This window comes from Apium graveolens, chromosome 2 (genome assembly GCF_009905375.1).
Source record: "Apium graveolens cultivar Ventura chromosome 2, ASM990537v1, whole genome shotgun sequence".
NCBI lineage: Eukaryota > Viridiplantae > Streptophyta > Magnoliopsida > Apiales > Apiaceae > Apium > Apium graveolens.
The window spans coordinates 108,566,622-108,582,956 of NC_133648.1; the positions used below are offsets into that span (position 1 = coordinate 108,566,622).

The 16,335-nt window shown below is 31.6% G+C and overlaps 2 protein-coding genes across 2 annotated transcripts; one reads left to right on the forward strand and one right to left on the reverse strand.

Moving 5' to 3' along the window:
• The first annotated feature begins 1,069 nt into the window (after positions 1–1,069).
• On the forward strand, positions 1,070–4,462 carry LOC141707739 (zinc finger BED domain-containing protein DAYSLEEPER-like). Its single transcript, XM_074511080.1, has 3 exons — positions 1,070–1,312; positions 1,573–3,693; positions 3,804–4,462. Exons 2-3 carry the CDS (start codon positions 1,584–1,586, stop codon positions 3,845–3,847), a joined length of 2,154 nt encoding a protein of 717 aa, XP_074367181.1. The 5' UTR covers positions 1,070–1,312; positions 1,573–1,583; the 3' UTR covers positions 3,848–4,462.
• On the reverse strand, positions 4,211–11,034 carry LOC141692096 (serpin-ZX-like). The gene is made up of 7 exons (XM_074496836.1): positions 10,874–11,034; positions 10,657–10,777; positions 10,368–10,553; positions 10,135–10,209; positions 6,093–6,608; positions 4,458–5,345; positions 4,211–4,312 (listed from the first exon to the last, which is right to left on the reverse strand). The coding sequence occupies exons 1-7, from the start codon at positions 11,032–11,034 to the stop codon at positions 4,211–4,213; spliced, it is 2,049 nt and encodes a 682-aa protein (XP_074352937.1).
• Between the last annotated feature and the right edge of the window lie 5,301 nt (positions 11,035–16,335).

The window sequence follows — 16,335 nt, forward strand, 5'->3', positions numbered from 1 at the left end:
GTGTTCTGCGGAAACAAGTACTAAATCAGTTGCAGGAGTCGATGTAATAAACCAGCTGGTAACACCTAAAAAATGACTCATTATGTAGAAACTGGGATCCTAGTTACAGGGAAATCTTGTCAAGTTCGTAGAGAATGTCAGACTTGTAAAGTATACAGGATTGCATACCTAGGATGTTGCTTTTGCTTCTATCTATGCCTCTATAGAACTGCAACATATTTGGACATTAAATCTGATCTGAACAGTCTTAAGAGTATGGCTGGTTGTTTAAGTTGATACTGGCTTTTATTTTTTGTCCAGTCTAACTTATGTGATATACTAAGCCTTCAGCATAAACAAATACTACCTAAAAGTGATTCTATTTGTATAAACTTAAAGTGTGATATATTGATTTGGAAATCATGAACATAAGTGATTCTTAGCCTTGTTTGTAGTGGTTCAAGCTGTTGTGGTTTTGGCATCAGCGTTCTTCCATAATGTAGGAAAGAAGTTGTGATAGCCAAATAATTGAGATTCTAATGAAAGAAATGTCACAATGGATAATACATAAACAATAAAACTGTCTAGCCATTTATTCTCATCAACCTTTCAAATAGAAAATTTGTCCATCATGCTACTAAAATATATATAGTCTTTCCATCTACTAGATTATTAGTCTGCCTGCAGTTCAATTTGTCGAAGGATCAAGCACTTGGCCAATAAACAGGACTAGGGGTGAGCAAAAATTTTCCGAAACCGCCCAAACCACCCGTTTCAAACCGTCCAAACCGAAATTTACGGTTTTATAACGGTTTGGATTGGTTATGGTTTCATTTTTTTAAAAACCGAAAAATAATGGTTGGGTTTGGTTTTGTATTTTATATTGACCGATATAACCGAACCGCAAACCGATAACCAAACCGCCCGTTATACCCGGACCACCCGAATAAATAAATAAATAAATAAATATATATATATATATATATATATATATATATATATATAATATTTAAGTGATAGTGTGATTGATACAATAGGGAATAGACACTGGAATTTAAAGTTTTAAGTGTTATATACTTATATGGGCCGACCCATTATCTAATTTGCATACGGCTTTGTACTTGAAAAGATTTCACAGTTTTAATTTTTAATCTCTTGAGTCACTTAGTCTCTCACTCTCTCTGTCTAAGTTTTAACCCTAAAAAAAGCCGCTCCCTCTTCACTTTCTCTCAAACACATAACAATTCTACATTTCTAGAGTTTTAGGTCTACACTTCTACATCTCAAGTCTCACTCAAGCCTCTTTCAAGTCTTGATTACTCATATATTATAGGTTTGATTTCTAATTTTTATGCTTGTTAGTTATTCTTCTTCATTGTATATTTGTATATATAAATATAATATATATCTTCATTCTTTGATTTCGAACTTGAGTTTCTTTGATTGGATTGCTTTGGATTGATTTAGTTTCTTTGTTATTTCTTGAACATTATCATATTTGTTTGATAAAAGTCCTGTGAGAACACATATGTTTAAATTTTATTGTATGGTAAGTTCTTTTAACTTATCAATTTCACTTGTTTAATAATGCAGAGAATACAATTATGTCGAGTCCATCGATTAATATTGTGGAACCTGAAATCAGTGAAGTTCCCCAGACTGTACCTCATGTCGCCACTGGATCAAATGCTGATAATCACATGGCAGAAGCAACAGGTCAAGGAACTGAGCCACAATGTCCGCAACCTCGATCTACAAAAAAAAGAGGGCAAAGGTCAGATATTTGGAAAATATTTACCATGAATCCAATTGATGATACGAAAGCTATTTGTAATTATTGTAAGAAGGTCTATGTTTATGAAACAAAAAATGGAACTAGTAGCTTATGGCACCACGCAAACCAGTGTGTCAAGAATCCTAACAAAAAGGCAAACAAAAATCAGCCTATGCTTACATTTGAAAAGAAAAAGGAGGGAACAGGTGGCACCCTTAAGTCCCATACTTTTAATTTTGAAAAATGTAGAAAAGCATTAGCAGAAATGGTAATAATCGATGAGTACCCTTTCCGAATGGTTGAAGGTCAAGGCTTTGTCAAATATACTAATTGCTTAGAGCCTAGGTTTGTCCTTCCATCCAGGTGGACTGTGGCGCGGGATTGCATTAAAGTTTATAAGGAAGAAAAGAAAAAATTAAAGAGTGTAATTAAAGGGAAGCGTATAAGTATGACCACAGATTGTTGGACTTCTAATCAGAAGATTAATTATATGTGTTTAACTGCCCATTGGATAGGTGATGACTGGATACTACAAAAAAAAATTCTGAATTTTCGGCAAGTTGTAAGTCATAAGGGTTTTGTACTAGGTAAAGTGATTGAGAAATGCTTGTTAGAGTGGGGGATTGATAACATATTGTCATTGACAGTTGATAATGCAACGTCAAATAATGATCTTGTTAAGTACTTGGCAACCAAGACAAAAAAATGGAACTCTTGTATTGTAGAGAATGAGTTTCTACATGTTAGATGTGCTGCACACATCCTAAATTTGGTTGTAAGGGATGGCTTAGAAGAAGAAATCGCATCTGTGGAAGCAATTAGGAATGCTGTTAAGTATGTGCGTTCTTCGCCGGCTAGGTTGGATACATTTAAAAGGTGTGTTGAGATTGAAAAAATTAAATCTAAGTCTCTCCCATCTATGGATGTAGACACTAGGTGGAATTCCACCTATCTAATGTTGGAGAGTTCGGTTGATTTCGAAAAGGCATTTGAGAGACTTGAAGAAGAAGATAAGGGATATAAGACTTATTTTGAAAAAAAAACTAGAGGACCGCCTAAAAAGGATGATTGGGCAGCTGCTAGGATGTTTGTTCAGTTTTTAAAACTCTTTTATGATTGCACTATCTCTTTTTCAAGTTCATTATCCATCACGTCTAACTTGTTCTTTAATGAAATGCTTCAAGTGCATGATATGATAAAATGGATGATCAGCTCAAGTAGTGATGTGACTTTGACGAATATGGCCAAAGAAATGAAAAACAAGTACGATAAGTATTGGGGAAATTATAATAATATCAATTACTTGTTATTTGTTTCTGTTATTTTGGATCCAAGGTACAAAATGAAATATGTCGAATGGAACATAAAGAGGTTGTGTGATTATGATTTTGGAAAAAGTAGTTATATAACTAGTAGAGTGAGAGAAACACTCGACAAGTTATTTAGGTACTATGAATCCATTAATTCTCGTCCCAACACAAGTTTCATGGATAATAGAGGAGGTGCAGAAGAAAAAGAAACACCTACTGGCCTAGATATGTATGCGATTTTGATGTTAGAAAGGTCAAGGGCATATGAGAATGATATGATGGCAGAAGAATCAGACAATAACAAGTCTGAGTTAGAAATATACTTCTTGGACAGATTTGATCCCCAAGTGAAGGAGCTAGATGTGCTTTTATGGTGGAAGGTTAATGCTGTCAAATATCCCATTCTTTCAAAAATGGCATGTGATGTGCTGGCTGTTCCGGTATCGACAGTGTCATCAGAATCTGCATTCTCTACTGGTAGCAGGGTCATTGACAATTTTCGGACTAGTTTACTCCCCAAAACAGTGGAAACATTACTTTGCGCTCAGAGTTGGTTAAAGACCCCAAAACAGCCTGTACAACTCCGTGAAATGCTTCTAGACTTGGAAAAATATGAAGAAATAGCGCAAGGTACAAAGTAATAAACTGTGTATTATTACAAGCACTGCCTGTCATTACTTTTGTGATTATTAATATGAGATGCTGACATGTTGTAACTGTTTGATATTCAATTATTACAGATTTAGATGAGGCTGTTGAGGCCGGTGAAAAAGATGGTATTTAACAAGTAGATGGAGATTGAACAGACCCTGCAAATCAACATGCTAAATAATTCAGATTTATGGTTGTGTACTTGTGTGATGGACTCATGGAGTCATGCTAAAGACTGTAATTTTATATTTGGTTGTAATTTGATTTTTTATTTATGTTATGTAGTCAGTAGTCAAGACTATTAGTTCTATTTCTTTTGGTGTTAGTTCCATTTCTTTTTTTTTGAAAGCCACCTCCAGACTGGTATGCCTTTTGACAGCGCCTACACATTGCAAATTGCAACCCATGAACTGATTTGTCTTCTCCTTCCATACATATATGATATATTACATTTATGGGCAGGACACACAAAAAATTCCCCAGAATGGATTTTCAGTTAAAGTTCTTTAGTTTTCAATGTATCACAAGGCTGGAGGAGTTCGGCAACACAATTTGGATGGTAGAAATGACCACAATCTGCATTGGCACACTGGAAGACCTACAATGGCGAGAATTTTTGTCAGCATAACATACTTGTCCATTTCAGACTTACATTTTTATTTTAACGGTTTAAAACCGAAACCGCCCAAACCGAACCGTTATAATTTGGGTGGTTATGGTTATATACTAATGGTCATGGTTACGGTTATGGTTGGCCGGATTGAAAAACCGAAAAATATGGTTATGGTGGTTTTGTTGTCCAAACCCAACCGTTTCATCCGATGCTCACCCCTAAACAGGACCATTCCAGACTTGTCTTCTCGAATGAAAAATAAGAATGGGTGGTCTGCAACAAAGTCAATTACAACCTCTTCAATCTTTTCTAAACAAAATCCCATTTCTTCCTCAACAACAGTTGCAGCAGCAGCTATAGTGCCTTCTTCATTAACTTCAATAAATGATTTATGATATATCTTTGAGACTATTAGAGGCATACCCTGAGTCATCTCACGAAGACCTCCGTATGGATCAAAGGGCAAGACAAGCCCTAGCGTCTTTAACGCTTCTGACAGTTCCATATCATACTCAAATTTGAATTTTGGAATCCGGAATTGCCCCATAAGGACATACTCAGATGGAATGTGTCGTTCAAGGAATCCTGATTCTTCCCCAGCTTTTTCTACCAATGCTGGCAGCCCATCTTTGGTATCTGGGAGGAAAATGTACATGGAAAATTCTGGCTTTTTATCGCAACTATAGGTCCAACCTCCCTTTCCGTTGGGTTTTTGGGTCCAATCAATTGATGCATAAGGAAGCTTCAACACTTTGAAACCATCAAAAACACTAATACATTGACGTCCACCCATTCTCATGAAAGGAACTTTAACTGAGTTACCATTGAGAAAGTAAAAGTTGTAGTCATCAGTCATGTCTTCCTCAAACATATCACTCCATTGTGCTTTGAAATAGAGGGCATTAGCAAGTACAAGCACAGTTGAGCTGCTAAGTGAGTTAGGAGGAAGAATCTTTTGGACAAGGCCATTAGTCTTCTTTTTAACCCATGAATTCACTGAAAGCCTAGCCTCCTCAAACTGCATTATAGGTACATTGTTTATGTTTAAGTTCATATCACCTATACATCTATCAATAAGATACAAATCCAAAAACAAAACGTAAATACACTCTATATTATCAACTAATCAGTGCATATAATGTCCTATATTAAAAACAGAGGTGAACAGATTCTTATATTGCATCCTGAAGATCATGTATGTTAAAAGGTGCACCAGTTCACATATATGATATAAATATACCTAAACTTTTTCCTAGCTTAATGAGAAAAGCCTAAGGAATGAGGATGACCTCCGACAAATCCCCTCAGATTATAAGGTTCTTCTATACATTTTTCATAACATTTTTGTGAATACCATTTTTTAATTCTAAATTTACAATATACCCTCATGTATTTGTACGAGAAAATGTTATAACCTAGGTCATCCATAACTTAATAGTGTGCATGATTCTCTAGCTTATAGTAGTTCCATTTCAAACATACAAAATTTGGTCAAAGTTGAAATATAAGGGGCATAAAAAAGTAATTGTTTGTAATCGAATAATGTAATGGGTTGACACACATGTCACACACTATTATTTCAACGGCTCGGATTAAAAGATAATTTTTTTTCCGCTTTAATTTTCCGCAGAAAGGGAATAAAAAAGCCTTTAAACAGAGAATTATAACTAAAACCAGTTCATTAAAATGTAGATCCGACCCATAAATCAAATAAGCAACCATGAAACTTAAAAAAATCAAATAGATGAAATCTGAAAATACTGACCTTGTTCTTAAAATCAACCTGGTGAGAAGCAGCCTTGTATAAATGATCGACGACATGTTTAAAAGAAGGGTTGAGAGATAAGGAATTGTCGAGCCAAACACCATTGGCTAAGGACAGACAAGGACCATCAGCGAACGAACCATCGACGAAAACAAGTTTGACAACACCGGAATAGAGATAGTTAAGGTCATCGGTGGATTTAGGTTGGTCTAGGGTTTCGCCACTTGAACCAGCTGCAAGCAAGCTAAGGACAATTTGTATAGAAATCGGAGAGAATACTAGGTTTTTTTGTTTTTCGTCGTTTAAAAGGAGGTGCTTCGCTAGGGTTAATGATACGTCGGATTGCCTGTCTCGCGTTTGTTTTATGTTCTTGATGAACTCCCTGATCACGATGTTCAGCCTTTGTCGACATACTAACTCAATATTTATTCTCCTTCGGCTTGTAAACAAAATAGGATCCCTTCTTTGTCTATCTATGTTTATTACAAAAAAAATGACTCTCAATGTCCCACCGTTCTAATATTTCAATCAAATTATGTACTAATTATAAAGACACCTTCTGCATTCACCTTGAGAATCTCATTTATACCGATCGGCTACGTAAGTTCTTTTTATTTTATTTATTACTAGCAAATTAGCCGTACTTCGCACGCGGGAACTTTTTGCTATATACAAAATTATTTGATTTCTTTTTTTGTCAATTTTAACGTATCAACAATTTATAAAATTATTTAAACAGCAAATATAACATGTTTTTATATAAGTATTTTAAAAATAAAATATAAATTGTGATCAAATATGCAAAAATCTATCATATTTAAAAGTTAACTAATATCAAAATTTTGTCTTTATTTTCTATAGGAAAAATTATATAACTTTAATTTATCAAATATTTATAAAAATATTAAACATATGCGCTACACAGGAAATCAAATATTAAATTACAAAACTGAGTCTCACCTCGGTGACACTTTACATATGATAACTTTATTATCTAAATCAAGATTGAAATGTAATTTAAGTATACAGGCAAGAACACAATAAATAAATTACCGATGATAATATAAAATAGCAGCCACCATGACACATGAATTGGTAGATATAAAATAACCAACTCCAGGAACCAGACCCCAAAACCCAATTGTTAAAAATAAATTTTGATGTAAAAAAGCCAGCAATTCTTGTAACTTTCTCTATGTTTCACTCGAACTATCTCAATTTGGATGCAACATGTCTATTGGGCCTTTTGGAATTGCATACTTCCTTAAATATACATATAAGGGGTCTGCACTTGCTCAGTATTAACGTGATCAAACATACAGCAAGCCAAGACCAAAACAATGAAGGTAAGATTATCTCTGGACTTATATTATTTTAGACCAATTATCCTTAATTTGATTTCATTGTTGCATTGTATCCCAGGTGATCGAATTAATAGAGCTAAAATGAATCTGAGAGATTAATAGCGCGCCTAATAGCATAAACATGATTACAGGTACTCAGAACGAAGCTCCACTCCTAATTTTGTCGTTACCGGTATCCAAATAATTAATAACCTTTATTAATAAGCGAAACCTCTTTTGGTACCTTGTTTTCACTTATTTTTGGGTACCACCATTTGTTGGTTTCACTTTTTATGATTTATGTTATAACTCTAACTCTAAGTGTATAATTTTTATCTCTTTTGATTCCTATATGACTTTCACTTATTAATAAAGGTTATTAATGTTATAACTCTAAGTGTATTCTTTTCTTTTTTGATTCCTATATGACTTATAATTCTATATGTAATATTTCTACCCGTTTTTCTTTATTAATAAATGAAACCTATTTTTAAGTGATACTTTGATTTCACTTATTTTTTAGTTCAACACCTTTTGGTTTCAGCTTTTACGATTCATGTTATAGTGTATTATTTTTATCCCTTTTTATTCCTATATGACTTATAATTCCATATGTATTATTTTTACTCTTTTTTTAAATTTTTATAAGCCATGATTTTTTATTATTTTAATAGATTTGAATCCTATTTTTAATTATATTTTAAAATAAATAAGTTTATAAATTGGCTCAACTAAATAGGTTTCGAGAAATATAAAACACGACCAAGTAAATAGGTCATGTGTTTAAATTGTAATTTTTTAATTTGTTGGTCGAATTTCATTTTAATAAAATGGTATGAATATTATAAAAACAATATTTTAGTTTCACCACTAGAAAATAATAAAATTGTTCAAACCGTAATATGATTACAATTCTATTTTCGTAGAACTCTAAATTATTTCTTGACAGGATACTTGGTTCCATCTTAGTACTGTTACACCGTATTTTGGTTTCACCCCTATATTTCTCTTTCATGTGGAGTTCTATGTTGTTTTTTTAACAAAATATAGATTGGAATTATATTATAATTACGATTTTTCTATTTTCGTACAATTGTTTTTTATTTTTTATTTAAATAATAAAATGGAACCCTTTAAACAGTGTTATTATTAATTAATAAGGAAACCAAGGGATAATTTGGTTTCACCCCTTTTCGGTTTTACGAACGTTTGGTTTCACCCCTTTTTAAATCTTACTATAACTATACCATTTTTATTCTTTTTTTATTCATATATGACTTATAATTCTATATGTAATATTTTATCCATTTTTTGATTCTTATATATCACAAATCTATATTGTTTTTATATAAAACAGTATCGTATATACATTGTAATTTCTAGATTTATACCTACAGAATTATATTTTAGCACCAAATGCAAATTTATACATATATAATGAATATTTTATTAGAAAAAACTATGCAATAAAAACCTTTATAAAAACACAAATTTAGCTAATAATAAGAAATTTAATATGTAATTACTTAGTAATGTTAATTTAATTTTTTATTAAATTTTCCATCAATCGTGCTGCGACTAAAATTTCGATGTAAAATATTAGTTGTGTCTTTTTGAAAAACAGATACATAATAACATTAAATTTGTTGTTCTAATAAAATTTGAGTTAATGAAAACTACATATAATTTAAAAAGAAAAATTGTAATAATCGTATAATTTTATTATTATATATTTTAATAAAAAGTTAAAATAAATTTTATAATCATTATTTAATATTGATATTTTGATCTCGGCCCGTGCTTGGCATGGATTATCTACTGGTATAATCTAATAATAGAGATCATATCAAGTTGAATTTGCTTATAAAATGTCTCACATTAACTTAATGACTATCCTTTGATATTTTAAGCCTATTAAACAAATATAAAGTTAATTACACAATATTTAAATTAGTTGGTTGATGTTCATTTTTAACTTTTCATCGATGGCTGTCCCCAGTCATCAATATCAAAGTATTACAGTAATACTGATTCTCGAATATTGGAGAGTGTTGTCAATGCTGAAAGGAATGAACGGCGAAGAATCTTCAAGTTACAATTCCTACATACTTTATTGATGCAAAATTCATTTAAACACCTATTCAGACTCAATGTAGTCCCACACTTCAGTAACAAAGTTCACATGTATGTTCAAAACTCTTGTTACCTTGTGTTGCAAAAGTGATAGGAATGCTGGTCTAGGAAGGAAATTTGGCAGTGCAACCCCCTTAACTACTAACCAAACCATATTATATTTAGTATTTAATACCCAAATAACCTTCTAAAATTAAATAAATCTATACGATGTTGAGATACAAACAACACAAACTAAATAACGTGATATCTAGAACCAAGACTTAATGACCATGAAAAAATAAAATCAGGAGAAAGCAAATGTTTAAGTGCAACAGTCAACTTGAAAAAAGCCAACAAAATAGTTCAGAACATGATAATAAAAACCAATATTGAAACAGTCCTGCAAGCATTGATCGATGGTTTCCCTAAAGAGATCAAACCCAAGCCACGAAAATCAGTTACTTCTCCTAAAAAACATAATTAATAATTAAATTAGAAAACAAACAAAAGTGATATATAAACTGAAATTCTTCTAAATTTTTTAACTCTAATATGTAAATAAACTTAGAGACCAAAACACTCACCAATTTTATTTTCTTAGCGCTGGACTTTGCAGATCCTGGTGTATACCCAGAATCCGATATCTCAACAATATCCATCTTAACAATAAAAGAAAACATTCAGAAATTCACAAAAAGATCTGAAATCAACATATTTCTTATATGTTAAATTATGATAGTACATGTGGTAAATAATACTTATACATATATATGGTTAAGTATACGTCATGATATGTCAGTAGGAAAATTAGTCTTACATCTCCAAAGTTTGAGTTCTCTGTATTAGTCATTGTGGTTGCAGACATGGATGTAGTTGCACCATCAGAATCAAATGCATCAATTGTATAAAAAACAGTACTATTTAGAAGGATGTTATCGTCATTAAGCTCAATTTTTAGTGTAATTTTCTTCCCTGCAAAAGCAATTATTTGCGGAGGATGATCCTGCAGATTAAATTAGTACATGCAAATTTAAATTTTAAATGTACAATAATAAAATATTAATAACAAATAACATGTATCCATATATGTGACAAAATCCCAAAACCTCATATCCCTCTGCAATTAGCTTAGTTGCTGTCTTCCCCACCAAACGCTTAACAGCACGATCAAAAAGAATAAAATTAAAAGCTTTTGTACAATCTTCTGCAAGAAGGACTATCTTATATCTACATTCATAAATTCAAAAGTTATGGAATTAACTTAATAAATATTAAGCATTAACCTGTTTTATTTTATAAATTTTGTTATAAAATCGGTACAACCTTTTCTGCGGAACAGGGTAATTTTTACTACACTTTGAGCATCTGTATTTTCCTTCCAGCTTTGTAACTTCCCCCAAACAATCATTTTTGTTGCAGCTGAGATACCACCAACCATCACTGTCCTCCACATTCTTCACTTTCACTTTGCACAAAAAAATCATCTGCACAAATGGAATTTAATATAACACACAAATTTTATAACAGATATATATGTTCATGCACTTGAAATTTCTAATTATAATGTGAGAAAATATTGTACGCTTTCTTTATAAGTTAAAAAACTACTGGCACGAAAGGACTAAAAAGAAACCTTAGGATAATCTGTTGCAGTCTTCGCACTCAGTTCCTTAAGCGTGGCCGTCTCAATCAAAGGTGCGTTGGAGATTTCAGATTGAGTCGATGATGATATTTTATTATCTGACAAAACATAACCTTCTTTGCGGAGCCTTAAAAACAAATTATATTACATCTTAGATTTCCACAAGTATACAAAATAATACATGAAACTTAATTATTTTCAATCATAAAAGAAATCTAACATCTGCCTCATCTCATGTACAACATCAAAATCTAGATTTAGATATATCTTTGAAGTTGGCACTGTGCTAATTTGAACAGAAGCTGAGACCAAATACATCTTACCGATGAGATATTTATTAAATTAAAATATTCTATAAGTCTTTAATATAATAGGACTTACTGTGAAATATCTTGAGTTTGGTGGTTGTCCAAATAACGATGATCGGTTCTTCTTTTGGAATCTCATTATACCGTACTTCCATGGCAACAACAAGATTACCCCATACAGTAAACTTGGATGAGTTCCTAAACATATTACATTAAAAGTTAATTTTTGAAAAAATACGGAGGCTACAAAGATGGTAATTGTACTAAAATGCCTGGCAAAAAAAATTATACCTCCCATCAGATATCCTAAAATGGAGAATGTCCCGTTGTCCAAATTTTGTGCCAATCTTGGAAAGATTCTCATAACCCTCTACGACTCCCATGACATCTTGAAAAGAAAAATGAAAGATATGTTGGTCACATTAGCAAGAAAGAACAATAATGAGAACTATATGGTTGTAGTGACTTATGTTCCAAAAACCTGTTGCATATTCTGGATATTCTGCATCACCATTTACTTGTACGACAGCAAACAAATCACTCAAATCCACAAATTCAAACTTGTTATTAGAAACCATGATATCATCATCAACTAGATCAACTGTTGTCAAATGCGAGAAATTAATTATAAATCTAGACGACACCGGTTGTAGAGTTCCCAACACTTGCTTGATGTAAAAATTTGAAAGTATGTATACACCACCTTCCACTATCTTATGAGCGTGGCTATTCAGTGATCAGGGTAAATATAAGCATGGATATGAGAATCCTATAATAACAATAACACAGAAACAAACCTAAAATCTTTAAAAATAATGTAAATAAATTTTGAGATAAACTGACAATTAAGAATAATTTTATTGTGACAATTAAAAATATTGTTATTGTGACAATATAACAGAGTGATTAAGGATATTTACATTGTCATCCAGCAAAATAAGATTGTATCCCTTAATAGCATCACTTGAAGTGGCGGAGTTTGGAATGGAAGGCCACATCCTTGTAAACCTTACTTTTATTTTCCATGTGGTTCTAGACAAATCGAGAGAAGATATCTGATCAAACATTGTTAGTATACTCTGCAATCAACAAATGCAATAGTTTAAAGTAAAAGTTACTATAGTGGGCAAAGATATTAAAAATATATCACTATCTCATATAGCTGATATAGGGAAAACTAACGGTTACTCTATACCAAAAGAAGTGGAGAAGTGGAGGATTACGTGTTTCAGTAAGATTAAATTGTTATTATTAAATGTTGTATGGATGTAGATAATTAGTGGGAACAAATCATGCTTAGTAATATGTTAAGAAATAGTAACTTATTGAAGCAATAATTAAATATATGTATTATTGATCTTGTAAATTATATAATTTATAATTAACAAACAAACTTAATACAAATAGATATAATATATGGCTATATAAAATAATAAAATTGTTAGGAAAAAAAGATAACAAAATTATTTGAACCAAATACATTTCTATTACTCGCGTTTTGTTTTCAAATAACCAAAACTAATGCAAAACCCTTGACTTACACTTAAAAAATAGCTAACTGATTATAAATATTTTTGCATAAAATTAAAATCAAACAAATGGTTATTTATGTTGAAGATATATTTTTTTAAAAAAATTAAACATACAGGACTGTATAAGATACACACCATAATAACAATTATAACTAATATTAATAATAAGTAAAATTCAGTTTCCTGCATTGTAGAACGCGATTTTTTGTACAATTAATCGGTTAAATACGTTTAATCACCTCTTAATGAAAAATATAAAATTAAAATGAATTTTTTATTTTGTAAAAAAACACTTTTTTGAAGAAAAAAATTGATCAATTAATGCGAAAGAATAATTCACTTTAAGTTTAAATATTTTATTAGTGCAATATATAAGATACACAACTCAATAAATATTAATATTTTACGAATATGAAGCTGTAAAACATATACTTGCAATAATTTTGTTAATTTCTTAAGAAAGATTTAAACTAAAGTTTTGAACAACTATTTTCTCGGAGAGTTGATTCCTTAATACATAGTGTGCTTGAACAACTTACTTAAAAACTTACAATAAAAGAGTGAAACATTTTTCATACCAAAGTTAAATAGATATATAAAAACAATAACATTTTATCATGACGAACACCAAAATATTTTTGTTTCGTTCAAAGTCTACGAAAAAAGATTAAATGATAAATACAATCGTGAAGTATTTTTATTATGTGACTATTTTAGTATATTTTCTTTGTAAAATCATCCAATCTCCTATAGGTTATCTTATATTTAATATATTTTAATATAATTTTTTCATTTTTTTCATTTTAATTTTTTTTAATTAAATTAAAATTCCACATGCGAAGTCAAGGGATATCAATTTACCTAAAAAACAAAATTTTAAAAAGAAAAAAATGAAAAATTATGTTAAAATATATTAAAATTATAGTGTGTTTTGTTTATGCTACTAACTGTTGTGCATATGTTTTGTACTTGATGATGACATAAACGAAACACCTAAGTAGATTTTACTTAGTGAAATAATGTAGCACTCGACGGATAAGAATTTTAGTCCCGACGGATAAATCTTTATAGTCCTGACGGATAATGATTTATTATCCATCGAGTGAGTAGCTTATGTAATAATGAGTCTGTAGCACATTTCTGCATACATCTTTGTATAGATTCTGTAGTAGCATATAAGTCATGTTGACTTTACTAGATATGCAGAATAGGTTGATTAATTGTACATAGATGATGTCTTGTAATTCTGCATAAGTGAAATAAAGTCAAGTGCCAAAATAGCTACCGACGGATGATTAACAAAGCCATCGACGGATGATCAAATGGCTATCAACGGATGTTTTATATAGCAGTCGACGGATGATCAATGAAGCCATCAACGGATGATCATAAAGTCGACGGATGATCATGAACCCAACGGATAAAGAATTCAAACATCAGTTGACAGTGACAACTGGTCACATGCATCGAGATGTATGCAAATGGAATGAGGAAACCTATTAACTGGGTAATAGAGAACAAAGTAGCAAAGCATAAAAAAACTGATAGTTTTTATAATGATTCTATCTTTTGACTTTGTAATCTTGGTAATATATAAACCAAGAAGTAGCAAATAGAAACTAAGATCTGAGATAAAAAAAAGTGAGAAACATTTGTAAGCAGAATTATTAGCATTTCTCTGTATTCTCAGTAGTTTAAATTTGTAAGCAACTGTGAGCATTCTTGCACACAGAGTTTGTTGTACAGATGTTGTGTACTTGATGATGACATAAACAAAACACCTAAGTAGATTTTACTTAGTGAAATAATGTAGCACTCGACGGATAAGAATTATAGTCCCGACGGATAACTGATTATAGTCCCGACAGATGATGACTTATTATCCATCGAGTGAGTAGCTTATGTAATAATAAGTCTGTAGCTCATTTCTACATACACCTTTGTATAGATTCTGTAGTAGCATATAAGTCATGTTGACTTTAACTAGATATGCAGAATAGGTTGATTAATTATACATAGATGATGTCTTGTAATTCTGCATAAGTGAAATGAAGTCAAGTGCCAAAATAACTACTGACGGATGATTAACAAAGCTATCGACGGATGATCAAATGGCTATCAACGGATGTTCTATATAGCAGTCGACGGATGATCAATGAAGCCATCAACGGATGATCATAAAATCGATGGATGATTATGTACCCAACGGACAAAGGATTCAAACATCAGTTGACAGTGACAACTGGTCACATGCGTCGAGATGTATGCAAATGGAATGAGGAAGCCTATTAACTGGGTAATAGAGAACAAAGTAACAAAGCATTAGAACTGATAGTTTTTATAATGATTCTATCTTTTGACTTTGTAATCTTGGTATTATATAAACCAAGAAGTAGCAAAGAGAAACGAAGATCTGAGATACAAAAAGTGAGAAATATTTGTAAGCAGAATTATTAGCATTTCTCTATATTCTCAGTAGTTCAAATTTGTAAGCAGCTGTGAGCATTCTTGCACACAGAGTTCTCTCGATATAATATATATCTCTGGTGGAATTGTTTAAATCCACCGGAAAGTTTTTAAAGACTCTTATTTCTTTAATTACTTATGTTTTGATTCACTTAAGTTTTTATTCCGCATTGTGCTAATCAAAACACTTATATTTGTATTCGAGTTTGAACATTTTTATTTTAAGAAAAAGGTTCAAGAATTCCATTCAACCCCCCTTCTGTAATTCTTGCTATATTGTTAAGGGACTAACAATTGGTATCAGAACAAGCTCTTAATCAACAAAGAGTTTAAAGATCAAAACAGTTCAGCAAGATGAACAAGAAGGATGTTGGAGTCAAGATTCCTTTTCTAGATAAAGATAATTACCATCATTGGAAGGTAAAGATGCATCTTCATATGTTTTCTCAAGATGAGGCCTATGTGGACTGCATAGAAATAGGCCCTCATGTTCCAATGAGAGCTGCAACAGGAAACGAGCCATCAGTTCCCAAGCCAAGGCATGAATGGCCTGATCCTGACATTGAACAAGTCAGGAAGAATAAAAAGGCCATGAATATTCTGTTTAATGGAGTTGATGCAGACATGTTTTACAACATTATCAACTGCAAAACTGCCAAGGAAGTATGGGATACTATACAGATAATCTGTGATGGCACTGAGCAAGTTAGAGAAAATAAGATGCAGCTCTTGATTCAGCAATATGAGCATTTTCACAATGAGGAAAGTGAGTCTCTCACTGACATTTTTAGTAGGTTTCAAAAACTACTAAATGCTCTCAAATTGCATGGAAGGGTC

What these genes read in the sequence shown, in the direction of transcription:
- LOC141707739 (XM_074511080.1), top strand. Translation starts at nt 1,584, where the DNA reads ATGTCGAGTCCATCGATTAATATTGTGGAACCTGAAATCAGTGAAGTT. An exon ending in ATATGAAGAAATAGCGCAAG is followed by an intron (nt 3,694 to 3,803) that starts GTACAAAGTAAT and finishes CAATTATTACAG; the next exon opens with ATTTAGATGAGGCTGTTGAG.
- LOC141692096 (XM_074496836.1), bottom strand. Translation starts at nt 11,034, where the DNA reads ATGATTTTTTTGTGCAAAGTGAAAGTGAAGAATGTGGAGGACAGTGAT. An exon ending in TAATTGCAGAGGGATATGAG is followed by an intron (nt 10,554 to 10,656) that starts GTTTTGGGATTT and finishes TTTAATCTGCAG; the next exon opens with GATCATCCTCCGCAAATAAT. An exon ending in GCGCTAAGAAAATAAAATTG is followed by an intron (nt 6,609 to 10,134) that starts GTGAGTGTTTTG and finishes TTGAAATATTAG; the next exon opens with AACGGTGGGACATTGAGAGT.